At 40.1% G+C, this 27,799-nt stretch overlaps 1 protein-coding gene across 1 annotated transcript in view; it reads right to left on the bottom strand.

The window, feature by feature from the left end:
• RELN (reelin) overlaps positions 1-27,799 on the bottom strand; it is a 283,282-nt gene that overhangs the window by 110,394 nt on the left and 145,089 nt on the right. Inside the window, 5 exon segments of the mRNA XM_030960223.1 lie at positions 1,354-1,466; positions 3,648-3,799; positions 7,735-7,880; positions 21,002-21,242; positions 24,213-24,309. Coding sequence (XP_030816083.1) covers positions 1,354-1,466; positions 3,648-3,799; positions 7,735-7,880; positions 21,002-21,242; positions 24,213-24,309 — 749 coding nt within the window.

Below are 27,799 nucleotides of genomic sequence, written 5' to 3'. Positions count from 1 at the left end.
GGATAGGTATTAGCACCCTGGGTACCAGTGATGCTGATCACCTCAGAGGGATGGGAATGTTTGGTTGTAAAGGCACAGAAGAAAAGACTGCACCTTCTGTGTTCTGAGAAGGGCAAGTTTATGTTGTCTGCTTCAGCTGGGAAGGGAAGGGGATGTTTGTCCTGGAGCCTTACAGCTCACACAAGCTGAGGCAGGGTGGTGGATGTCTGCTCTGGATACGTGAGAATGGTGGAGCAGCAGGAGTTCACAGGCATAAGTGGGGAGGATGTTATGCTGCTGAAATAAATGAAAGCACTGCCTCACAAAGCTTAGCCTTTGTCCTAAAGCAATGTAATTAGAACTTTATTATGTCAAAAGAGGATGTCAGCTTTAAAACTGCTTGTTTTAAAAAACCTCCACAATGAATTCCATGTAATTTCAGATCCTATCTCTCCTCAAGTTCCCTAATTAATATTTTATTATTTTACAATTACAATTTCCTTAGTTTTACAAAAGTTCTGCGTTGTCTTTCACACAGAAGCAGGCGAGGAGGGAAGCCATACACAATGAAACAATGCAAGTGACTCAACCAAACTCAGGCCAAACACTATTGTAAACATTTGGTTTCTAAGTGCTAAAATTACAGACAAAATTTGCACAGATCTGTGCTTGAAATCAGCAGCATCTTTACCATCAAACTTCCCTCAGACTATGTAAGCACACTGCATTTCAATATCTAGCTCATCTATGTGCCCTTGTATGAAATACCAAATTTTGCCTGTTTTACAGCAGCAGAAAAAGGAGACCTCAGGGCCAGATTATTCAGGGTACACATGGTCTAAGTGCTTCCTTGCCCTAGACAGGAAGGATCCTAAAGGCAAGTTCAAGGTCTCTACTGTCCTGCTGGGGGTGGTGGATGTGGCTGGAAGGCAGCTGCACTTTGGGCACAGGAGATGTGTCTGTGCACGCTGCCTCCCATGGCTGAGTCCATGCCCTCACCCTGCAGACCCTCTCCCAGCCCCTGATTCCATCAGGAATGACCCTCTCAGGACCCTGCTCCTCAGCATCACACTGTGCCTAGAATAAGCTTCAGTGGAAACAGGAGTAATCTTTTGTGAGGAGATGTTATCACTGAAGTTTTCAACTAAAAACTGACCATTTTTGCCCATTGTTTTCCTGCCTGTTTCCCTAACCCCAGCCAACCCTGCACAGTCCTGCCTGGGGCTGGAGTGACCACCAGTAACTGCAGAGATTTATGTGTTTGGGAAGGTCACGTTTGAGTGTCCCTGTGGAATTCAGCACACAATATTCCTGTGATGGCTTGAAAAGAGAATGATCTGTCCATTCCCATCCACCTGCTTTAAGACAATTTACCTTGTAAGCAGCATAGGTCAGGGTATCAAGAGGTATGTGTTCCCTCCTGCCTTCAATCTTGGCATACAGTATGACATCATTTTCATGGGATTCTCCAGAATCACAAGTTCCCCCTGTACAGCACATATTTGAGTGAGGAAAAAATTAATTGAAGCCCTTGTTATTGGAAAGTGGAATCATAAATGCAGCCTTAATTATGAAAATAATTACAGTCAGATGCTATTTAACTTGGGATCTGAAACAAAAGAACACCATCCCTAAGGACACAGTGTATAGGAACTGTTTGATCAGATGCACCATGGCAGAGATCAAGGGGGCTGACGATTACGAAAACCTCAAGTACCTCTTTTAATCAGCTTATCAAAACAATTTACATAGAAAATGCTGTGCCTCAAGCAATACTTCTATCTGTGTGCTTTAAATCCTATTTACATAGAAATGCTCTGCTGTTGAGTTCTCATCAATAAACTGCTATTTACCGCTCACACTTCATGCAGTCACACATGTAGGTACATAACAGTATCTTAAATACTTCTCAGCTGATAGTTTGGCAGCTGAGAACTTGTTCTAAGCAGGAAGTGAGAAAGACTGCTATGTACCTTATTTGTTGTGCTGGTCCTTCTACTGTCTACACCGTCTCCTAAAAAGCATGGCTGGCTGGATGGAATCTATTGTACCACACAAAACATGTGTGGTATGCTTGCCCAACTGGAACAGGGCAGCATTTGAAATATCTTCCTATCAGTAAAACCCAAAAAATTCACTAAGCTTCTGTGAAAGAGCAGATGTATTGGCAAATATGAGCATTACGTTCTACATTATAGTTACAAGATGAACATCATCACATAACTTTGGTATTGTGGAAAAGAAGCTTTTAAAACAAAATTTCTGTATTTGAAAGAGGAATTGTTAATTAATTATACTCCAGGTATCAAAAAAAAATCCCAAAATAGAAATAAAAACAGAATGAGGAAGCTTCTTTGAAAAAACACCAGAGTAGAAAGATTGCACATATTGGAACACTTTCTCTGCTTTTTCTTTCTTTTTTCTGCAGCCAGCCAGTTCTTGTAATAAACTAGGAGAAGCAGTCCAGAGAACTGGACAAGATGTGCATCTCTAATGTGTTTTATACTGTAATTAAGAACATCCATTTGTCCTTTCAAATATTCTCCTTGCCTGAATGTTCAAACAATTATTTATTTAATTAAAAAATACACAGAGAATACATTTTTCAAACAATATCCTGCTATCCTCTGTGTCTGCATCTGCTGACAACTTCTCCCCTAAGTTCAGAAGGTTGACAAAATTTCTTTCCTGTTTCTCTTGCAGGTGTTGTAATGCTTGGAAGAAATGAGAAAAAGCATCCTCATTTTCCTGTGCTTTATCCATAATTCATGTAACACAGAGGAGATGTGCAACAATTTAGGAAAACAACATGAGGTCTTCCCCTCATTAAATAAAGTGTGTTTTTTTCTTGTTGATACAGAAGGTTGCTTGTGAAGGTCACAGGTTTATTCTCTGCTTCCTCCTTTATTATTCTATTATTCTCTTTTAAGCAAAAATCCTCACTTTCTCTAAACATGGTGTTGAGAGAATAACCTCACGGAACTTCCTTTACGAGCAAAATAAAAGCTCTGGAAAAATACTGTGACATGTTCATAGGGATTCTGCTCTGTTGCAACATCAAACTTGTGCAGTTGCACTGACAACAGCAGCAGGGAGAAGTGACAGGACAGGCTGGCTCTTGGCTGCTTTCTGAGCCCTGGTAAATGACTGGTGTACTTTGCCCCAGCAAGGAAGGTCCACAGAGGATGCTAACACCACAGCAGTGCTTTTCATGAAGGATGCCACGTGTAGAACACACCTTCTCCCAGATCATAGCACACTCTGTGTGAATCCCACCCTGGGCCTACATGTTAACAGAGGATGGATTTTAGGAATGGAGTAAGAGCTTTTGAGGTGAAACTATTCCATGGGTTCATCAGGGAAGGCTGCCCCACCTCTATGCTACTCCCATGTCATCCTCGTGTCCAACTCTCTGGACTCTGATGGGTTAGCACCAGGGTCTGCATGGACATGACCACAGGAGTATATGAGAGGAACCTGTAAAACCTCTAAAGATGACAAAGATATGACCATCTCTTCTTAGTGTGGATTAATGGGCACTGGTTGAAATTAGTGTATACAAGACAAGAAGATGCTTCTCCACATGAGAATTGCTCAGCTGTGGAGCACTGCATAATGCAAATCTCACATGCTTCACATCTTGTACTACATCAGTAATTTATACTCACCCATACTGAAATAAAATCTCAAGTTCCCATAACCTGTGGTGTCCATGTATGGAGTACATATTTTTCTTTCTCCATCTCTGAGAAATACCATAGCTGAGCCAGATTCCAGGGTTCCACACTCAGTACCAATGACAGCTCCAAAGATGTCCCACCTGCAGAGGCCAACAATAGGGGGAGAAGGTGCAGCAGCACACTACTGATAAACTGATGTAAAACATGCCATAGGGGTTCACTGGTACTTATGAAATTAGCTGTTTCCACTCCTAACAGAGGACAAAAAACCACATTGTTTCAAATATGATCCCTATGCCATTACTTACATATTCAACATTAGCTTTTAAACTCAGTTGACTCAACTAAAGCAAAGTTAATATAAATATTTAAAAGAATTTGGCAGAAATGCATGAATTAATAAAAAAATGAGTCTTTTAATGAATGCTGCTACCAAATATGTAGTGTTGTATTGTTCTACCATCTTCATTTTTTTTTTCTGGTGCTAAAATGTTGTAAAAATAAATGCATTCTGATTAATTTTGCATAATAAAAGATTTATAGATCAATGAAACTTGAAAAGGCACATGTCCACCATATTTGCTATACAAATATTAAATATGTAGGTAATAGATGAAAATGCTCTCTTTTCATCTTTTTGAGCATTTAGGGTAACAGTTTTTAACTAACACATGAACAGAGTATGAAAAAAGACTGCTGTGTTTCTAATATGTGATGATATGATCTTTCTCAGTTTTTCTGTACAGCATTTTATCTTATTTTTATTCAGTGATAATTAAAAGAGCTGTTGCAGAATTTTCCAATTAAGTATTTTACATTAAAAATACATTTTCATCATGAAAGTGATGGTTACTTCAAAACTCGATCAAAATGTACTAGAAAGTGTTGAAATCTTGTGCATTATTTTGGTCTGATATACTATTATTATTCATGTTGAAGTCTTAATTCATAATTAAGTATTTAAGAATTATAAGGCTGATAAAACAATGAAATTATTTAGAATCACTAAATCCTGATATTCCAAACACTTAACTATCCAGCATAATTCAGGAGGAATGAGAAAACATGGAAGTTCAGAAACCTTTGTGGGAGGCAAAGTCTTTTCCTGTCTCTTTCCACCAGAGACAATCTCTAGCAGGTATGTGCCATATCACAATTTCAAAAACTGTCATTACAAGAACTAAACAGTCTATTTATTAGTTTAACCATTCCAATGATTTTAAAATGCATTTCTGGGATACTCTTAAAAGCTGCCAGTTTCCCCATGGACCTAAGCTGTGACAGACTGGTGACATGCCTCTTTGGAAATCCTGCTTTAAACCTGTCAGTCATTTACACAGGAATTAGTGAGCTTAACATCAGTGAAAAGCTTTATGATATAAATATAAATATTTTAATGGAAGCACAGTTTAATCTAACCCTAATTCTATTGTGCAGATTTTTTAAAGCTAATGTGCGATATAAAACCACAATTTTGAAAATGGGTCTCCCGGGCTGAAGGCAGTACAGAATTAAGCAGTTGTGCCTACTTCAACTTACACAAAAAAAAACCCCTCACAATGCTCCATTGATCTTTTGTATGCTCTATTTAGCTCAATTAAAACACTCTGTAGTGACCCACAAAACAGCTCAGGGTCATTAATGATGCAGATCATGGATGTTTCCAGGGATGTTTCCTTTTAGGCAGCATCAGAAATGAAAACCAGAGAATTCTACATTTATTTTTTTAAAGCACTTTAACAGGAGTACTTCAACGCACTGGCAGTAAAGAAAATGGAGAAATATCCTGGGTGATGGCATGATTTAACATTTACATTTGAACTAATTTATCCTTCACATAACTCTTGGAATTCTTCTTTATACAACAGGTGATTTATGGACCTAAACTAGACCAACTGAACATGGAGGTCCAAAGCAAGAGTGCGCCTGCTAGGCAGCCTGATGTGGGGATCTGCTCACTTTTAGGATCAGGCTCTAATTCACACAAGTAAAGAGAAGCGGAATGACAGTAGAAATATGTGTGGTACTTACAACAGCGAGCCCTACCCACATAGCCTCCCCCTTTAGGTGGTACATGCAAAAAATACCAACCAACTGCTTATTAAAAACAGTGATGATTCCCTCTGCCCTCATCTCCAAGAGCATTTGGTGCAGAGGAAAGTGCTGGTGACCCCTATACCTGAGCTTCCTTTTGCTCTCCCTTATGAGGGGTGGTTTTGCCTTCCCCTAGAGAGCTGGCAGGCTCCAGCTGACGTGACAAAGCAGTGCCTGAGAACCTCCTGCAAGCACTCTTTTAGGTATACAGTTTTCTGTGACTGATTACAGTAAAACTGTACTTCATATATTGTTTAAATAGCATTTAATAGCATATTTCTCTAAGAAGTGATTAAGGAAACTCACATGTATTTGCATTTATGTACAGCTCCCAACACAAATTCCAGAGAAATGTTGAAAAGAGGAACAGTAGTGGTGGCAATTTTATATGATTAGGATGTAGTCCATAACATCACCCAAGTTCGGTGTTTATTTATGGCAGCATGCAATTTAAATCTCCATTCTTATAGAACAATAGAAAGAAGGAAGTTTCTAATATAGAGTAAAATTTCCAAAGAAAGAAGTAGGAAAAAGGTGATGAGGCCTTGGGCTGGCAGAGTGGGTGCAGATCAGGACCTGGCTGCTGGGACACAGAATGACAGAATCAAAGGAGGGCTGCACCCTCCCTTGCCAGCTGCAGCTGGAACCAGGCACCCTGTGACAGGGAAAGTGACATTTTCCCAATCCAGAAGGAACTGTACATTTGTTAACTTGAGCTGCAAGTTGCCCAACTTATCTTAAATAAACACCCAGTTGTGTAGAGAAGCTCTACAGACAGGGCAGATGTCCACAGAGAGCACTCCCATCCTGGTTTTTTCAGGATGGGAAAAAGATGGAGAGCACATCTCAAAGGTGTCCCACATGGTCACATGTGAACACAACACACACGAACTCATTTTCTTCCCTTTGTCTGAAGCAGCACCTGCTGCCATTGGCTGATTATTTGAACTGGGACAGAGTCCATGGTGAAAATTTTTTCTGTAAACCCCAAATATATGTATGTGTCCACAGGACATATTAGCATGTATTTCTTAAAAGGTGCTCTACACTTTCAGCACAGCATAGGTAGCATTTGAATCAGTTGCTAATGATCTGAAGCACTTTGTAGGTTAAAATCAACATTCAGTGGAGACCCATAAATTAGCAGTGTGTGTTTCTCATTGCCCTGGGGTTACAGCCACTAATGATTTTTATTTTTTTAATAGAAAAGAATCAAGACCCTATTGAGGTTATTTTCTCTTTGTCAGAATTTATACAATGAGGTATATTAAACAAAGTTTCTTTATCAGGACACATTTTTTAAAGCTCACTCATGTTTTGGTAAGAGTAGTAATATTGCTGTCCTAGACAGTTTTGTTTATTTTCTGCATCCCTGCAGCAGTCCCTGCTGGATATGGATTTACAGGGACCCTTTGAATCACAAAGTATATATTCAAAATAGAAATAGTAAATTATCAGCCAGACCCTAAGCTCTTGCCCAGCAGGTATGGCTGTGCTCTTGGTGATGCTGGATGAGAACAGACTGCTGCTTCAGCTTTCCTGCCTCCACCTTCTCCTCTTCTTCCTCCTCCAGCACCTGCAGGCATCTGCATAAGCAGGAGCTCTCTCTCAGTAAAGTGAGGCTCACAGCAGTGATCACAGAGGGGATTAATTTCTCAAGAAATTTGGATATGAGCTCGTTAACAACACCAGTGTGAATTAAAAAAACAGATCACCATCACATGTTTCATTAGAATGGCTACATTAGTCACAAACACAATTTTTTCATTAAAAACAGTGGTGACAGGATGGTCCAGAGACAAACTGTTCCCCCTGGACTTCCAGGACCTATTTCTTCCTAAAATCTGCAACCACGTGCTATTTACAGTATTGCTATTTATCCTCATCACAGTTTGTTGCTATTGCTACTTATCCTGTTTCCTCCTCCCTGGAGTGATGCTGCTGGCCTGTGCAGGGCCCTGTTCTGGTTGGGGACACTCACCCTTTGGGCTGGCTCTCAAACTCCTCTGCCCACTGCTCCTGGGCATCCTCCATGGAGAGGTCCACGTCGCGGGTGGTGGCGAAGTTGAACTCGCTGCCCTCGGTCCCGTGGAAGTAGATGGAGTTGCCGTCGGACTGGCAGCTGTGCTGTGGGCAGAAGGAGCACATGGGAGCTGAGGTTATGCTGGGTTTGTGCAGTGTTCACACATTGTCAGATCTCAGCGTGAGCTGTACTTTATCTAAGGACTCACTGATGCCTGAAACTAAATAAAAACCAGATGGTTATCTTGGATCTTCCTCGTCCTGCCCCAGCAATTATTGTGTCCTAATCTTGTACCTGCTTCCCTACAAACCCACTACAGACCACGGTAAAACTCTGTTTGCATTGAGAAGTCATGTACCACATCTCTGGGTGTTTATTTTTGTTTTAAAGCATCTTCCTTACGTCCGGCCCACACACAACTCTGTCTGCAAATACCTTCAGTAGTATATCAAATATTGCTACAGAGATTTTGTAGGCGTAAGAGTTTTGTGCTGTGAAACATGTCAGATCTCTGGGTTTGAATTTTTGCCAAAAGAAGTATTTGTGTGTAAAATTGCTATGCATTGCCATACAGTAAACTTTGGGCCCCAAGTGTATGGCTGAAAAGGCTGTATTTGCTGTATTTAGCAAATGTTATTGCATAACAAATTGCTCTAGAGGCAAAGAGCTCTTGTGATAGAGCAATCCCTGGGGTCCTGAGACTGCTCCCAAACCCAGTGTCTGCTTTTCCTACTGCATTTCTGCACATACTGCCTCATCAATATCAAATAGTGCATTGTGTCTTTCCCAACATGCCACAACCACCAGAACTCTCCAGGAGTGTTGGCCTGGAAGGAGCTCCCTGTGAGGGGCACAGGGGGGTTACAGTATAGATTTTCTTCTTTCTCCCATCATACTTTTTTTGCCTTCTTTTGTGTCTGATAAAAAGGCAGTCTGCCAAATCTGTGAGCCAGAAACAGGTACTAGAAGTTTCTAAAGATCTACCTTGTCTTAATGCAAATGGAGCACTTTGCAGTTTTTTGAATTCTTCGTATTACAAAAAATACTGATAAAATGAATAATTCTCTCAAACACTTCTTTTATTCATGTGTGTGTGTGTGTGTGTGTGTGTGTGATCTTGCTCCTTAAGACTGGAAGCTGAATTAAGGAACTATTAATTAGAATAATTCCGCATTCTTACAACATCTCAATATTTAAAAAGGAGATACAATAATGCCAAATTGCATTGACCTTTTCAGTATTGTCTATGCAGTGCCCTCTTGTCTCTGAACCCCTTCATAATGTGCCAAGGGAAAATATGACAATCACATCTTCTGCACTTAAAAAGGTCATGGGAGTGTCACATAAGGGAATAATTAGATTTTTAACAAAGAGAAAGGTGGGGCAAGAAATGAAAACTGCTCAGTACATCTTTGTCTATGCGTTTTTATGAGCAAAGTACAAAAGAACACATTTTGTCATATTCTATAACACTTTATATATCAATGCAATAAAGTGACATAATTGAAATTCTTTTATTGATGATTTTCAAGTATGGTTGTCAATACCTCAGCAATTAATTTATATAAAGGAACATAATTTTTCTATTTCTGGAGGTGCCTACACATTGTTAGAAAAAACTGTGAGTACTTGAAGTCTGATTTTTGTATAGAGAGTTCCTGTTCTGTACTTGAATGACAACAGCTCTATGTTTATTAACACAGAATAAATATCACATAAAAATATAACACATTGTAAAAACTTAAAGACTGTTTCAACTGCTAAAATAAACTAATTGCTGTTAAAGTGGTTTTTTTTCCCAAAGAAAGGTCAAAGCAATAGAAAGATCCTGAAGTGTTGATAACTTATCACAGAAATTAAATAGATTTTGTCACAAGTCTCCTTTCTCCTCGGTCTATTAATGCAGCATACACACAGTACACCATATATGCCACTGAAAAGGCAGAATAATTTACACATCAAATATATTATAACTAGCAGAAATTAATGAGACAGTTTTATATCTTCTCTTTGAAAAACAGCAGTTGTACTATGCAGTTATTTATAATGGACTGAGAAATTGCTTTTGTTTACTGATTTTAACTTTCACACTCATCAGTATCACTAACATCAGAATTTTAAGAATAATTTCTTTGTTGTGCTTCTTGATTTACAGAATTTTCTTCATTTGCTGAACACAAATGAAGTATCCTTTATCTGTCAATCTGCCACAAAACTCTCATTGTCTGCAGGCAGCCAAATAAATACACTAAAAATAAATATTCGGGCTAAACCTTTATTCAAATTTATACATAAACCTTCATCTCAGGAAACAAACAGCTAAATAGATCCTACTGAGGTAGATATTAGAATTACATACAAGCATTGGAAAATCCTCTATAAGAGCAACTTACATCTCAGGTGCTAAGTTATATGTAAGTATGCATTTGATAGTGGGTATGTAATCAGTAATCTCTTGTCTGATGAAAACCATCTATTAAAATAAACACAAATCAGATACAACCTCATTATCTTTTAATATTTGTACATCCTTCTGCTGTCTAGCAGAATATTTATTGAATGGAGTTTTCATTTAGGCTGTCAAGATAAATAAGTGGGCAGTTTGGCAAGGGGGGCATAAATAATTATTTATACAGTGGTGTATGATGAACACTTTATGAAAGCTCAAAATCATAATTTATTTAATTAGTTCTATAAAGCTATATTTCAGCATTTATACACAGCTCCATAGTATCTATGAATATGTATTTTATGCATATTTTATGTGTTAACGAACCACACAACGTATGGCTCAAATCACAATCTGCTCCTGTCAGCTTTGGCTCCTGTGAAACAGCTACACAGAAGTGAAGTTCAGTCTGGGGTTTAACTCCCCTGTTATTCTAAATACCTGTGAAATGTGTAATAGAAGCTCATGACCTTAAAAAAGAGTGAGAAAGAGAAATGTGCTCTAAACACAGGTATGGATTTCACAGAAGTTCTGAGGGAGTGCCACCACCTTCTTGTACAGTTTTGTCCCAGTGCCAGCATCCAGGACCTGGGGCACACCTGCCCATGGGAGAAGCAGATGTGGATGAGCTCCATGAGCTGATCTGGCCAAGCAAGGGCCAGGGCTCCTCTACTGATGATCTTACTCTCTCCCACCTGCCTGTATAACCATCACCCTCAGGTTTTTTCTTTCAGCTTTCCAGCAGTCACTATCTGTCACTGCTTTTACTGCTCTTTTTTTTTACCTGATGGGCTACTGAGGGAAGAAAAATGTCAAAGAGCACTCAGCTAAATTTTCCAGGCGCAAAAGAAGCTCTGCAGGAGATGGTCCTCACCAGCATTGCCCCCAGCTACCTCGTCAGTCTTGTTCAGCATCCAGGAGGCTGCTGAATATGCAGGATTATTTCGTGGGTTTGCAGAGGGCTTGAACAGATTAAAGACAGAATTGAAACCATCAGACTCATTTTCTCTTGGGTTCAACCCAACCTTTGAATTCAAGCCTTTAGAAAAAAAAAAAACCTTAAGTACAATTTACATATTGTGTTATCTCTTTCCTGAATTAAAGGTTTTACACTTGTGGTGGAAGGCTACATACTGCCAGTATTAAGGACTGAATTTCACAAGTGTTTATTTTGTTATTCCCAAAAGGTAAAAAATGTGGAATGTACACATAATGAGTTTGAAAACTATCTGGATTAAGCTCTCCCTAAACTAGAGACCCTCTGGATTACATAATTGCTCTTTTATGAATTCCAGATTAAATTTGTTCTCTGTTTAATTTTAATTTACATTTAAATAATCTATAAAATAAGAGGAAATTAACTTGCTATGCAAAATTTGTAACTAAAAGGGCCAAATGAAAGCCACTTGTAGGATATTTGCCCTTGTTACCATGGAAGCATCAGCCGTAGGTCCAGAACTAAAGCACCATTCAATTTTGTTTAAAGGGGATGAAATGCATTTAGTGTGTCCTTGTGCAAATTACAACACTGAAACGTTAACTAATTTGTAAGGAAAAGTTAATTTAGAGAATAAGTTCTTTGACAAATCTGATAAACATAATTTAACAAAGTTTACTCCCAGATCACCTACATAATAGAACATAAGACACAGGCACTTGAATGAAGTCTCTTCACAGCAGTTGCTGTTGCCCATTGTTTGCAACTGGAACGGGACCATCAACCTGACATAAGTAAACTGTTGTATTCCTAAATAAACAAGCCCTGCCTGCTGCCAAATGGAAAGAAGCCAGGTTCTGTTCAGGGATGGTGGTGATCCCAAGAGAACAGAACCCAAAAAACCAACAAATATTTTAATTTAGTCTGGCACTACCTTATTCACTAGCTGTAATTGTTAAGCTATTGCTTTGCAAGAATAGGGCAAAATGAGAATTGGCTGGATGTATTCCTGAATCTCAACATTCTTGGATTTACTTTCAATCTAATCTTCACTCTGAATTTTCTGTGTTTCTGAAGTTTTTCTACTGGATAGTTATGGTATCACTGCTTTTTCCCCATTTTCAAGGCCCTGCATGGCTCATCCTCACCTGCCTCCACCATTTCCCATATGCCCCATGTTGTGGGCCTCTTTTCCTTGACTGTCAGTGCTGGTCACTACATGTGCTGGTGAGACAACCCAACTTGCAGGCTCTTGCCCATTCTCCGCACTGCTCTTGTCAAATGCCCACATGATTTCCTTCAGACACTTGCTTAGCGCTCTCTTCAGCAAGCCTTATCAGTGATTACACTGAAGAGTGCACTGATGACCAGGATGAGCATTCTCCCCTCATGCAGCATTTCCTTTTACTCCCACACATTCCCATCCCCAGCTTATTCCCTGTTTTATAAATGGATGGCAATGTCCTGGGATACAGGCTATCTTTTGGGTTTGTGTCTGGAGAGGCAGCAATGGTACATTCCTTGATCAGGACTCTTTGATGCTACATTGGTATCACAACTACAAAAAAATACATTTTCACTCTAAAATTGCTGTTGTCTGTGAATATTCCCAGTTTATCACCACAGTTCTTAGCCAAATTGTCTGTAAGACCCAGCAAGTCTTACTAATTCATGTGAGATTTCTACAACACATTATGAAGACATTAGTTAATGGGAGAGACATCAATGCATGGTTTTAAAATCAAACTTTTGTCAAGAGCTTGTCAAGCTCTTCATCCTACACTACACTTAGACTTTAGGTTCTTTTAGGAAAGCCTTATAGGGGGATACAATATAAGTCCATTTGTTGTCATTATAGTGCAAGAGTTCTATTGTCATTACATTGCAAGGGTTCCATATTGGTAGAGTTTCATACTTCCTGGATGTTTCTTGTAGGCAGCTCCTCTAGGCACTGACTCTTCCTTGTCCTCACAGCAGCCAACTGACTCCAGTTCCCTTAGCCAACCAATCCACTCTTTCATAATACTCTTCTCCTTATTGGCTACAGCTGTGGCCTGTTAAAATCAGGCCTGCTCTTAATCTTTAATAATTAACCCAGCTGCAACTCTTTAGGGGGTATGATTACTTTCTATACTACCTTTATTTACTTTTATTGCATCCCCCTACAATGCCTCTTGATCATATGAGATGCAGAATTGTTTAAATTATGACTGCTCAAAACCATTGGTCAGCAAAAGCAGAAAAGCCAGATTTAGTGAAGCAGGTCCTTTACAACTGGATCTCTTTAAGGTTTCATAACTAAGTAAGGGCCCCAGGTGAGATCTGGGATCCTACATCATGCAACAAGTCTGAACAATCTCCATATTTCTAAAGACTTGCAGGCAAGCACCACGTAAAGAGACATCAGCTACCCTCAGTGTGACCTCTTGGCCAGGAGGATCTGGAGATCTCCAGTCCATTCACCCTGAAATGGGAACCAGCAACAGCCTCAACCAGATCAGCCTCTGTCACAGTTGCAGCCAAGGACACAGCCCTGAAGACTTTTAGAAACACAAAAGACAAATATTAGGAATGTAAACAGAAGCACTGAAGTTCATCCTAGCTGGCTTCTGTCCCTGTTGTTCAAGTCAAACTTGTGAATCAATAAATACCTCTTGGCTTTACAGTGTGGGATGTCTTTACTCGGAGAGCGGAACAGAGAGCAACTAAATGATACAACTGTGCCATTCGGCAAAGCATCAACAGGAAACACTAGTGTGAAATTCCTCAGTGTAACAGATTTTTGGCTGAGGTCTTGCATATCATCTTCCTGAGGTTCATTCCTGCACTCCCATGAAAATGTCGTTCACCTCTATGCCTTTAAAGCATTCACAGTCATCTTTACCATCATTTAATTAGCTTTTTATCAGTGACGAACACCGATGCTCTTCTTCATATTATCTCCCCTGGGCCTAATGGCCCTGATGATTCTTTCAGACAGCTGTAGCCTCACAATTTATTTTTTGGCGACATTTCTTGCATTGGAATGAATGTGTTGGGCATTTGGGCAGTGCCAGCTTGCAAAGGGCTGACGGCAGATGGAAAGAAATCTGCCCAGTATGCCTTCACCTCTACACAAGCAGAGAGCCATCAATTTCCCCCATTAAGGAGTTGTCACGCAGCCCACCCAGCTGGAGGAGCATCTCTGATAGCCAGGCTGGCTGGCGTATGCTGCTCAAATACAAAATGCACTTTAAAAAGAAACGAAAATATCATTTGTCGGCAAATTGAAAATGTGTGGCTTTGACCGCAGCCAATTTTTTAATGACTGCAATATTTTAAGTGATTATTTTTGCCACTTCAGATTGCTCCTTAGAGAGGAGAGGTTTTTTAATTAAAATCTAGGCAATGCAAACAGATGAGATATGAGAAGCAGAGGAACAAGGAGAAAGACGAAGAAAATTAATTGAAGCAGCATTGTCAATGGAGCTGTAAATTAGATATTGTGTCTTTCTGGAAATGAGTCATGCAGGTTTTAGAAATTTTAAAATTTTGACATGATGGCAGGTACAAGGATAGATTAAGTCCTGATAAAATCATACTTTGTATGCAATGTGTCAGTCAGCAAAGGTATGGTTACAGAATTTAGGGACAATTTCAAATTCTGAATTCTGTGGATTTGGCTGCTAATGCTCCTGGCCTGAAATTCCTTCTTTAACCAAAGTAAAGAACACAATGTGATTAGAATACCTTCCCATGAGAAAAACAGAGCTTTAGTCTTTCCCATGTGCTACATTTTTGCATCATTTAATGTAGGCTATAGAACAAAAACCTTTGGCTGCACAAGCAGGCAGGAGCACAGAGGGTTATGGTGCACCTTCCCTTCCCAAAACAATGGGATGAAACTTGTCCTGTGATGTAGCAAGAAACATTTCATAAAGTGTGTTTGAACTCATCATTTCCAATTGTAGGCTGTTATTCAAAGGCTAATGCTCAAAACACTTTGCCTGTTTATGAGTGATTCATATGATTTTTCTGGTTCTTGGTTTTCTAGGACATTTCATGATGTTTGTACAACACCAATCGCTCCGGCGATGACCAATTTCCTTAATGAGTCATTTAACTGGCATGATCTGAGCTATTCCTCCATGCTCTGGGAACTACTGATGTTTGGAGCACTCTGCCCTGAGCATTATCTGTTCTTCTGAAAGCAATGGTGTGCATTTACACCACTGTAAAATCAGAGTGAGAAATAATCAAGCAAAGTTGTTTCTACTCTTTGGCATCTAATGGGTCAATTCTTGTTATTTGTTATTGACGTGCATCTCACAGTGACCTGTGAAGATCAAATTCTTTCCTTCTAGGAGGCAGGAAAGACCCCCTGTGCTTGGACACCAGCTCAGAGCTGATGCTGGCTCCCTGCCATCCCTCCCAACACTTCCAAGCCATGGGGAACTGGCATGGAGAAAGGTGTGGGTTCAGCATTGTTGCCCAACATCAATTCTCAGCTGCCCAAATGACTCACAGCAGTACAGCCAACCACCTGTCAGCTCCAATGAACTCCTAGGCATTGTATCCAAGTATTATTATTTGAATTACAAGTCTGTTTATTAGGAAAAAAAAAAGGCAAGAGCAATTCCACCCATGGGCTAAGACACAAATGCCTCCTCATGGGCACAGCTCAGAATGGCCACAATCTAAAGGCAGCTGGTAGACAGGTTTTGTGCACCCTGCGCTGCTTTCTGCAACTCTCCTCCCCTCTCACACTCCTCCTCCCGCCCACAGAGAAGCAGGAATGTCTCTCAGATGAGCTGCAGCAGGAAGTCTGCCCATCCCTTCCCAGGAAGAGGTGGTGCATAAGGGCTCCTGAAGGCAAAGCAGCTGGCTAGAAGGCTGGGTTTGGCCCACAGACCAAATACTGCCTTGATATATCTTATTCAAAAAAAACCAAAGGAATCTTGTCAGAAGAATCTATCTCTTTGTAATTTTGACCAATATAAGGTCATAGCAATTTCAATCTGACGTTTTCACACTGGCATACATAGATTACCTCTCCTCCTTCAAACAAATACATCCAAACTGATTCAGAAAATGGACACCTGAACACTTTTTAAAGCAAGAATTTAAAAGCAAAAGAAAAGGAAAAAAAATCTTATTTATTTTAGCACACACAAACCCATATATATATATATATATGTTTGTGTGTGCTATATATATATATGGATCAGGATGTTTGTTTAAGAAGAAGACTATCCAAAGCTATTCCATTAATTAACAGAGTATTCAGACATTTGTAAATCTACTCTGGAATGAGGGAGGATCAAATAGCTAGATCTGCCTTTCTTTTTGCCAAATTCCCAGGGCTGTGTGCATGTCTTCTCTGCTCAGCAGCACACAACTATGCAGGTTCAGGAAGGACTTGCAGATCTGGGATGTGCACAGCCCTGCTCTGCTCAGGGTGAGGTAAAAGGTCACAGTGTTCTACACGTATTTTCAGTATATTTTTCTGAGTATGAGTGACTCTTTTCTTATGCAACTTTCCCTTCTGCTACCCTGACATGCATATCTGGGAAATGAAAATGAGCTGAATGGTGATGACCTGTTATTTAAAGGACCTACTGAATCAGGATACTGGGATTGGAATATTTTCAGGATTTATTGGTCATGCCCACAGTAGTAAATAACATGGATCAGTTACCATTCCCTAGTCCTAAACCCAACCTGCTCAGTGAGGCTGGCACACACCTGCCCCCATTGCCCCATCCCAAGCCAGGCTGCACACACAGAGCTCAGCACCAACAATCAGCCTCAGGTGTAGTCCCCAAACCCTGCAGAACAAACAAACCAAGCTGTCCAGATGAATGCCAACCTCCAGCCCCCAAATGAAGAGTGGCTGCAACTCTGTGAGTCAGCAATTCTGTGACTTGACTCTTCTCAAAGATGAAAAGTGTCACTGGGTTAGCACGCCATGGCCAAATACATTGTCCCTCTGGTGTCTGAAATGATCCATTCTGCTCTTTCCCAATGTGGAAAAATTCCAGAGACAGGTGGTTTGGTCTCAATGTTATTTTTGTACAATCAAAGCACTGCAGAAACAAAAACTCTAAGACTACTGAGGTTGTTTCCCTTCTCAAAATTAGTTTTATAGTTTGAACAACCAATTTTGAACTAGGACAATCAGAGAAAACAAAAGAACTTCCAAATGCTCTACCTCAAAGCTCAGCAATTTCTGGTCAAATATACAATATTTATGAAGTGCCCAATGAAAGCTTAAATCGGTTTTCTGTTCCATAGGAGTAGAGCTCCAAGGAACATCATTGACAGAAGTACAACATTCTTCCATGCTTTTCAGCAATCTCAACCACCAGAGCATCATCCTGACCATGCTCAGTTGTGAGGCCATGCTCATGCTCAGGACTGTCACTGGAAATCTTGAAGCCCAGTCAGGAATTTATCCTGTTCAACACCCTTCCACACAGCCCGACACAGATAAACACGTTCCAGTGGATCCAATTAATCTCCTAAGGGTTGCTTGGCCTTGCTAACAGCCTCTCTCTTGCCTTTTGCTGTCTTCTTTGGAACCAAGACACACAAGCTCAATGGCTTATCTCTCAGCTTGCATCCTGTTTCAGTAGCCAGGTCCAGCTGTGTCTGCAACCAGCCATGTGCTTTCAAAGGAGCAGCAACTGCTCCTGGGGGCAACAGGAAATGCAAGGAAATCCCTGGGCCAAGCTCAAGCAGACTGGGAGAGGAGGAGAAGCTGCTTCCCATGCTGGGCACAGGAAAGTTCCCACAGTGTTTGTTGAAAGCACAGCATCCAAACCCACCAAACTGGAGTGGGTGAACACATTGCTGCAAATTTCCCAGTCATACACTCACTGTCCACCCCAATGGTGTTATCTTCATGGGATGTACCCTCAAATATGAGCCAGGGACTCAGCAGGCAGCCAGGATGACACAATTTCTCTGTGAGGAGAGCATCTGCCTAGGTAGATGCACACTCTGCTGTGTCATTTACTGTCAAGGACAGAGAATGTCTAATGGCCTAATCTTACATGTTAGATTATCAAGAAATATTTTTAAGGCTAGTTTTTCTAAAATATTAATTGAGAGAGGATGGGAGGATATGAACTGAAACTTGTATGGCACAAATGGGCTTGGGTATCAGAAAAAAGGTCTTGTGAGATTGGAACGAGGTTTGGCATCGTGACAGCGAGTATGGGAACTTGAGGCACATAGGTGAGAGTTAGAAAAGGTAGCAGCAGGCAGCAATGAAACTTCATAGAGTCACAGAATATCCTGAGCAGGAAGGTGCTCACTGAGATTATCAGAGTCCAACTCTTGGCCTGCCCAGAACATCCCAAGGATTTCACCACATGCCTGAGAGTATTGTTCAAGCACTTGAGCTCTGTCAGGCTGGTGCTGTGGCCACTGCCCTGGGGAGCCTGTTCAGAGCCCAGCCACCCTCTGGGGGAAGAACCTTTTCCTCACAGCCAGCCTACATCTCCCCTGACACAGCCTCATGTCATTCCCTCAGACCTTACCCCTGGCCACCAGAGAGGAGATTGGTGCCTGCCCTCTGCTCCCCTCGTGAGGAAGCTGCAGGCAGCCATGAGACCACACTTTGCTGATGCCTTAGTAAAAATGTAAAGAGGAATTTTGAATTGCTGTACAGACTTTGTGAACAAAGATCAGGACTATTTAGCAAGTTCCTGTTGTCTGGGAAGCAAAAAGACTTGTAGAAAAACGGGAACTAGAATTATCTGTGATGGAAGCTACCCCTGTAACACTGTTAGGGTTTCTCAAATATTATTCTGTATGCCAGTGACTTTGGCAATGATAGAGAAATCTCCTACAGCCTTCCTCTATGCCATACTTAATGTCATTAGCACAATCTACAAGGATTCTTACCTTTCTACTTATACAAAATATTATGTTTGTGATGAACTGAGATTGGAAGTGTTTTAAAGAAAATATAAAAGATTTTGTAAAATGTATATAATATTCCAAATATGAAAAGCAAAAAAAATAAAAAAAATTTGTTCTTGGTGTTAGAATGCTACGACAGGTTTTATGCTGATCTGATGTAAATCTTGACCCAATTTATAGTCTTACTTTTGACATAACATGAAATTCACATTGCAAAATCTGTTCAAATTATATTTGGCAAGATTGTTCCTGAAAATCTGAGGAAGACTGCAGCAAAAGCTAAAAATGAGATGAGTGAAGGAGTGCTCTGGTGACAATACAGACACACTGCAGGGTCCCATGAAGAATTAAAGGCCTGCCTGACACATAGCCCTAATCCAGTGTGCCTACACCACAGCCTTACACATAGCCTCAGCCTGGTGTAAGCGGCTACACACAGCCAGAGTCAGCTGGAAACAGGCATTTGCACATTTCACTTGTACCTGAAACAGAAGATGAGCTTGGAGGAATGGCAGGTTGGTGAAACCTCACTCATGTCACATAAAAGGCTTGACCTTGATGGGATTTCTGTCTAGAAACTCTCAGTGATCTCCAGGTTTAGGTCCTTTGTCTTTCATAAATGCCTAGCTGTGTATTGGCACAAACTAGCTGGGTTTAACTAAACAAACCCCAAAATAACCTCCACAACCAATCAACAAAAATCATAAACAGCAGCAAAAAACCAGGCTTATTTCCTAAAATTTAGATGTTGTTTATACATATTTCAGAAAGAGTAAGCAGTGTTTAGGCTTGGACAACTGAGAAAAGTAACATTGCCTGTGGTACATTAACCCTTGCTCTTCTTTCACACCTTCACATATGTGGGCTGGATTTCAAAATCCAGAGATAAGACTGACAAAACAACAAGTGTTAAGCAATCACATAATATTCATTAAATATGCAGGACATTATTTGATTCTAAAATATCGTGTAAAAATTTTGCCCATGTAGTTTAAATGACCTTGCTGAAGTAGAGAAAAAAGAGTTAATAAGATGGCACTATGATTAGTAGATTAGTGGGAATATTTATGTCTTAAACTGTTAATTTGAAGCCATTTGTATCAGGTTCTGTGGGAAAAGGATGAGGCCAAAACCAAACTCTTACTGCCCTCAGTATTCAACATCTGTTTCCTGTGCAATTGCCAAAACCATTAACAGCATCATAAATGAACCCTGACATCAAAACTGCTTTTGTGAATGAAAATAGGATGAAACCAGAAAGTCATCAGCTGTTGAACTTCTGGCTGCTTTGAAACATTGACTGCAAGAATCCAACTGTTTTCCAAATATTGAACAAATCTGCAGGTGAAGGTACTCTGTGCACAGAGGTCTTGTTGGGCTCCTTAGAGTTTTTTTCAAGGTAGAATGGATCTTGGTCTTGCTGTATCTCACATAGCAAAGCAGGATCATACTGAAAAAGAGAATCTTAAGGAGCAGCCACTACCCAAATTTGTGCTGCAATGGAGATGGGATATTCACAGACAGAAAAAGTGGGAAACCTTACTTTTTTGGGATGATTTGTGAAGTGAGTAGTTGTAGCTGAACAAGACCAAGCTAAAAAGCAGGTATTTAAAATATCTAACAGAAAGACTTGAATTAATTTCAAAAATATTGCACTGTTTTGCTGAAAGGAAGCCGTTTTCCATTTTCTGTTACATGATCTTTGACATGACAGTATAAATGCCATTTGGTTTTGGTCATGGCAGAAAAGTTGCATTGTTTTAGAGAGCCCCAATGGGATAGAGAAAGGGTAAAAACAAAGCTAAAAAGAGCCCAATGCTAGAAGCAGATGGAGTTGCCTGAACACCCTTATGATCACAGTTTGGTTAGATGTTACTGTCTTCTACTTACAAGAGTAATAATAACATTAAGCCATGGAAAATCAGACTAACCTTAACTGTGGCCCCAGGAAAGAAAAGCCAGTTGCCAGTATCCACAGGATCCAGATTATCTTCTAACACAACTTTTCTGTGAGCAGCATTTATGATCAGGACGTTGTCCAATGCCCAACAGGCTTCATACACATCACCAGCAAGAACATAATCCTGTTTCCACTGAAAATGGACGTTCTCCCCTTTAGCATCTTCAGGAAGGTACAAGATGTGGATGATTGTGCTGATATTGGAAGGGGCACTGAAAAACAAGGATAGGGAATTAGACCAATTTTAAGGCATAGTCAGGAACACTTTTCCCTCAATTAACACATTTACTAGGTGTGACATGCTTGTGCTAACATCCCTTGTATGCTGATAAAGCTTCTGTGGAGATCAGAAAATACCTGCCCTGAGGCAGAGTCCCACTGTGCCAGGCAGGGCACATCCAGCCCAAACAGGCAGCCTGGCTTCAAAGAGAGTGCAAGCTAAGGCAATAAACCACAGATCAGTGCAGATATTGGGAGAACAGGAGGATAGAGCAGGACCATGTCCAGGCTCAGTGCTGGTCACGGATGGTGACTGGGGATTGTCAGGTATTTTGCAGGTATGGCTGAAAGGAAATGTTAAGGAAGCTCATTAGAAAAATTGGTCTCACAAAATTTGATTTTTTTGCTTCATCAAAAGAATCTGCTGACTCCTGATATCTCAGTCTCTTAAGATTTGGATGGAGCAGAATGGTTGGAGAGAAAAGGTAGGAATTTTCTCTGACAAACGTGTCCTTCCAATCCCACATCCCTACTGTCAGGATAGTTCTGTGCATGAGGAGGGCCAGGTTGCCTTTCTTTCCATGTTCTGCTTCAAGAACAATACAGAAGAAACAATCCATTTGTCCTCTCTCTTGTTGCTGAAAATACAGAATGAGGGGTGGAGAGTCATACCTGGAGCATTACTATTAGGCAATGATTAGGGCCTCGAGCTCTTCAGAGAGCAGTGAAAGGATTGAGGTTCATCCAGAAGAAGTTGGGGTGATGGGAGGCTGGGAGGAGGTGACCTCAACTGACCACAGGGATATTTCAGACCATGTGACACCATGCTCAGTGTATAAAGTGGGGAAGAAGGGGGAAGGGGGATATTTGGAGTGATGGTGTTTGTCCCCCAAGTCACCATGACACGTGATGGGCCCTGCTCTCCTGGAGGTGGCTGAACTCCTGCCTGCCCTTGGGAAGCAGTGAATTAATTCCTTGTTTTGCTTTGCTTGACTTTTGCTTTCCCTATTAAAGTGTCTCTATCTCAACCCATGAATTCTGTTTTTTACCACTCCAGTTCTCTTCCCAGTTCTGCTGGTGGGGGAGTGAGAGAGAGTCTGTGTGGGGCTTGGCTGCTGGGTGGGGCTAAACCTCAACAACCACCCAGCGTGTGAATCAGCTGTATTCAAACCTCAGACTGCAAGGAGTTACAAAAATGAGGTTTGCAAGATGTCGGCTAGTCAACGTTCTATTTGCCTTGGTAGTGATGCTTTAAAGGGTGAATAGTTTGTCAGAGACAATCCAGAGCTTTCAGGGGAAAAGGGCACCAATAGCTTCCTTTCATAGCAGAAAATAGAGGAACTTCTCTTTTGAAAGCAAAGCAAAATGCTGAAATGCAACTGCATTTGTCCCATATTGACACCCAGACCGTGCCCCCACAGATCTCCCTGCCCTTGCTGAACATTGTGTCTGTCACCCTGCAGTGCAGCGCTGCTCTGAGGCGCCGTCCTCGCTCCCAGAGCCCGCACACAGCACTGCCTTCCCCAGGGATCTCTGCCCTCCCTCCCAGGAGCCCAGAGCTGACATCCCACCCACAAAATACACACAGATGCCCTCCTGTCCCATATCTCCCCAGTTCTCCCACTGTTCCCTGGAGTTACATGTGAAATCTGCTGAGGCACATTCAAATAACACTGCAATTCATAGGGACCACGGGAGCAACGAGCATCCTTCCATAATTCATCCTCTCCCCTTCGCACGACATTGCTCTATTGACCTATTTTCTACTGCTGGCTCTCGCATCAAAGTTGAGGAAAGAGAGGTCAAACTGCATGCACATTAACTTAAAAAAAAAAATTTGGTCTCAAGGGCTTGTGTTTGCATCCACACAACTCTCAAGTTTGCTGGCTTGCAGAGCTATGAGAGCAACTGAGCTGATGTTATGGACTAGGTGTGTAATTTTGCATCAATGTGAGAAAAATGGAATGCATTTTGTGGTTACTCTGAGGCAACTTCAGTGCCTGCAGTGAATTACCCTTGCTTTATATTTCCCTGAGATAAGAGTTAGCACCAATTGTTTTACTAAAATTTATGGGTTTTTTAAATGAAATTGTAGTTCCACTCCCACAAGGAGTTGGAGGATGAGATACTGAAATACACAACCTTCCAGCTAGTTTTACTTCTTCATCAGAAATTAAGGACCCTTTTGCTCTCCAGTTTGCCTCAATGGACTGAAAATTAGCTCAAGCAAGTCACTTGTACAGCACTGACACTGAGGTGATGCAGGAAGGCGCACTGAGATGCTATGAGTACATTACATATAAATAACAGCTTTTTCTTCCCCAGTTGCATAATTATGTTTTTATGCTGTTGCACAAAATGCCTTTCCTATTATTACTTAATAAAATATGCTCTCTTAGAAAAATCCATCGTTGGCTCTCTTTAAAGGTGTGGATATTGTGATGAAAAGATTTAAATTTTCCATTCATAATCCTTTGCATTTTCATGTATGCCAGTTGGTTTAAAAGCAAGGCACTATTTGTCATAATCTTGTTATTACAAGAGTGTTAAGAGCCAAGTGTTCATATCAAACTATAAAATGTTTTTATTAAACATTTTAATCTACCCAAGTAGAAACTTGAAATATTATAAAATACGGCCCTTGCTGACATTAAAAATGGTGCTAAAATGCAAAAAGTCATCAAAGTTTTGTTTTTTCAGGCACTTGATCCTGCTGGTTATTGGAGTTGCATTGTAAGTGTGAAGTGATTCTCTTCCTCACTTCCCACGTAGTCAATGGATGAATTTGTGATTTACCAAACCTGGTGGCAGTTCTGCAACTAGCCAGGAATTTCACCCCTCATCTTTTGTATGAACAAGGAGAACTGAAAAGTTAACAAAGAAAACAAGTTTTGAAAGAGCCAGGTTTAAACACCACCTGCTCAGCTGGAAAATATGAAAATTATTAAAGAGCTGTAACAAACCTAATTTTCTCCAGCTGAGTCCAATCTGCAGAACTGTTCTTGCTGTAGGACACCGTGATGCTGGGATCTGAGTAACTGAAGCGACACGAGCCCGATCCTGGGGAAGCAATGAAATGAGAAGTGTTACCACACAATGAAGCAGAAATGATTCTCCAATAACCACACTTGCTGACTGTGCCTCTGTCACCTTATCACTTCTCCCCATTTTAAAGTGCTTTGATTGATGATGAAATTTCCTGTGATCTGTTGCTGAAAGTAAACACAAAATAATGCATGCTTTATGAGTCAGAAATAAAGTAGAAATGATAAATCACAGCAGTGCCATGTAATCTCTGCAAATTTCCCAGGGGAAGCCAAGTAAATTACTTAACACCCCCAACTGCAGGAAAAAACCCACCAGCTAATGTTTAAACAAAACCTTCTTAATAGAGAATAATCCACATAGCAGAATTCACAGAGAAAATAGTAAAAGACTGTTTTTCATATTACTGTATAAATAAAAAAGTCTAGAAATAAAAATACAGTGAGAGGAAGATATATACAGAATTACTTGAGCCCAGAGCAAATGTGATTTAGGAATTTAAAAGAACAAAGATATTACAAAATTAGTTATTTTAAGGTTGCCTGAAGGAAATTAAATTAAGAAATCATCCAATATACTCCCTAGATCCTATAATTAATAACAAACACTTGATGCTGATCTGGGAATCTCAAAACACTTTACAAAAATGAACTAATTAAGCCTTATGGCACCCCTGCAAGGTAGGGTAATATATTTACTTTTGATTTATAAAAGGCTGCCTTCTGGGTGTTGTCACAAAAGATGAGCTTAACAATTAATACATGGGGCAGTCAAAATAAGACAAAAACAAGATTGAGAAATTCGTCCCAGAAAACATGATAAACAACCTGAGCTGTAATTAAACACACTAAAAATGCTATTTTTCCTCAGACACCAGATAATTCATCCATGTCAGAAAACTTGGTGCTCGGTGAAACAGACACATGCTAGCCTTTGCTCCAAAGACACAATGTTGTAAGCACATGAGATTGAAAGCAGCAGACATCATGTACTTGCCACGTTTAAGAGAAGCAGCTCTCAATTAAACAGCATCTCTGATGGCATCAGGGTACTACTGAATGAGTACCACAGCTTTGCTCTCACTACAAATACGTATTATATGTGCCACAAGTAGTATGTTATGTTAATGTGTATCTCAGATTCATTCAATCATACTGAAAGTTGTGTAAATACATATTTTAATATATGTATAAATGTATATACACACTGCTGACAGTAAAGTAGTATCATTTTCCAACCCGGGGTGCTTATTTTTGTAAAAGAAATAAATGGCCTGATTAAAAAGGTGTTAACCACTTGTACAAGAGAACAACTTACACATTTTAATGGGAACATATGTCATTAAGCACAAAGCTTGCAGCCCCATCTCCCCTGAGGCAGTTCACATTCACAGCTCTCAGCCCTACAGAACTGCTTTTCTACTCTAAAATACACATCACAAACCTCTACAGGGGTATGGAAACCACTCCAAAACTGGGGATGAAGTCCTGTGCCTAAAATTTTCACTGATACATCAACGAGATTCCTGGAAATTATCCACCAAGTTGTTTTCCTGTATCTTTCACTAACGTTAAATTGCAAATAGAGTAACAGATACTTCCGAGCCACTACAGCTGCATGTGGCATGTTCAGCTGGTCTGACACGTATTCTTGCTGTAAAGAGGCACAGAATAATTAATATTGCAAAGGCAGCAGGACTTTGAATTACCAGCCATGTATCCAAAATGACTACAAAGCAACTGTCTGGTTATATTTTACTGACAAGGCATTTTATTTCTATCATATTAAAACCAAATGATGTCAGGAAAAGCCTTTGCGTTTCATATTTGCCCATCTGCTGGGATGGTCTACTTTACTGAGCAACATCTGCTGCCACTTCCTACTTCTGTGGAATTTAGGAGTTCCAACCCTGAATCACATTTGTTCATTTTATTTTAGAGGAATCCAGTTCAAAAATCAGGGAACTACAGCCAGTTTGATGTCTTTGGCCAGTCAGAGACTGTGAGGTAAAACAGCAACATACTGAGTTTTATGTCAGCAGAAATTAAAGTAACATAAACAGTTAAAATAACCAGCAATATAGACTTTATAACATGTGCCATTCCAGTTAGTGTTACAATCAACTTTTGGTACCGTGCTCTTAACAAAGTGAAGTAGAAATGTGCCGCTTAAAAAGGGGAAAAGGCCAGATTTGCTGCACAATCAGCATGAAAAATGTTGTCTGCTACATCTGAACACCCTCAACTATGCAATGAGGACCAAAGCTATTGCTTAAAAGAAATGGGGCCACTAAGACATGGTTTTGCAAGGTAAGTGTGGTATTTCACTTTTGATACTGGAAAAAGAGCAGTGGAGACAATAAGAAAAGGAGACAAAAATGCTGGGTTTTATTATTATTTTAACCATCAGGTGGATTGTATTAAGATTAAAGATAGTTTGGGAAAGTCCTCAAGCAGCAATTGCTGGCTGTGATGACAAATGTGTTTTTATCAGTGTTTAAAGCCTCTTTTTATATGTTCTTGACTCAAAATAATAAGACATTGAGATTATTTTTCATGTACCTATCTAATTCTGCAAAACTCAAACTGACAAAAAAATTTTAAAATATTGATCTGGTACTTGAATCTTTTACAAAAGTAACACACATCCTAGTTTACATTAGAAATTTCTCCTCAAGAAAAGGGAGAGTGTGAACATGCAATTGCACTACAGGACAGGGTTTACTGAGATGGTCTTGCAAGTCACTGCCTTTCAGTATAATTTTCAATATTACTTTCAATATTACTATTACTTAGTACTATGCCTGTTAGTCCATATGACTTATTTCAGTAATCCTAAACTAGGATTATTTAAAATAGAAATCTGCTTTTTGGATGCTTGCCTCTACTTCAACCAGCGAAGCTGTATTCTGACTTTCTGAACAAAAATATGATCAGAACTTAAGTAATAACATCACAGGAATTGGGGCCAATTCAGCTCAGGAGGGAGGTGTCCTTCCCACAGCTCCCAGAGATGGCAGTTTGTCAGCTCTGAGCACAGAAGCAGGAGCAGGATATCATGCCATAAATATTCACACCTTCCTGTCCTCTGAAGGAAAAGTTGTACATTAAACCTTTTGAATGAGATTAGATTTGGTTTACTTTCAATCAGGAAAGCCCAGGATTTGAATTAGCCCTGAAAATGAGTAGCAAAACCTGCACAGTGATTACTGTAAACAAGTCTGTGTTAGTAAGCTACTGCATTAGAGAAAAAATGCTGTTTATTCCTTAAGATGAGTATGTCACAGCAAGATTAATGCCTTGGTGAGGTTATTGCTAGATAAATCTGGCTAAGAGTTAGGATTATACTTTCAATATTAAGGGCTTGCATGTGTAATTACCTATTGGGAACAGAGGGCACCCCAAACCATCCTCCAATAAATAGTCAAATTTTTTCTTTACATATATACAAGGCAAGATTGTCCTTGTGCTTCAGGAACAAAGTATTTTCTTCCTTTTGAATTATT

The sequence above is a fragment of the Camarhynchus parvulus genome, chromosome 1A (genome assembly GCF_901933205.1).
Source record: "Camarhynchus parvulus chromosome 1A, STF_HiC, whole genome shotgun sequence".
Lineage (NCBI taxonomy): Eukaryota > Metazoa > Chordata > Aves > Passeriformes > Thraupidae > Camarhynchus > Camarhynchus parvulus.
Note: the sequence above shows the minus strand (reverse complement) of the source record. Positions and strands in the feature narration are given on the sequence as shown.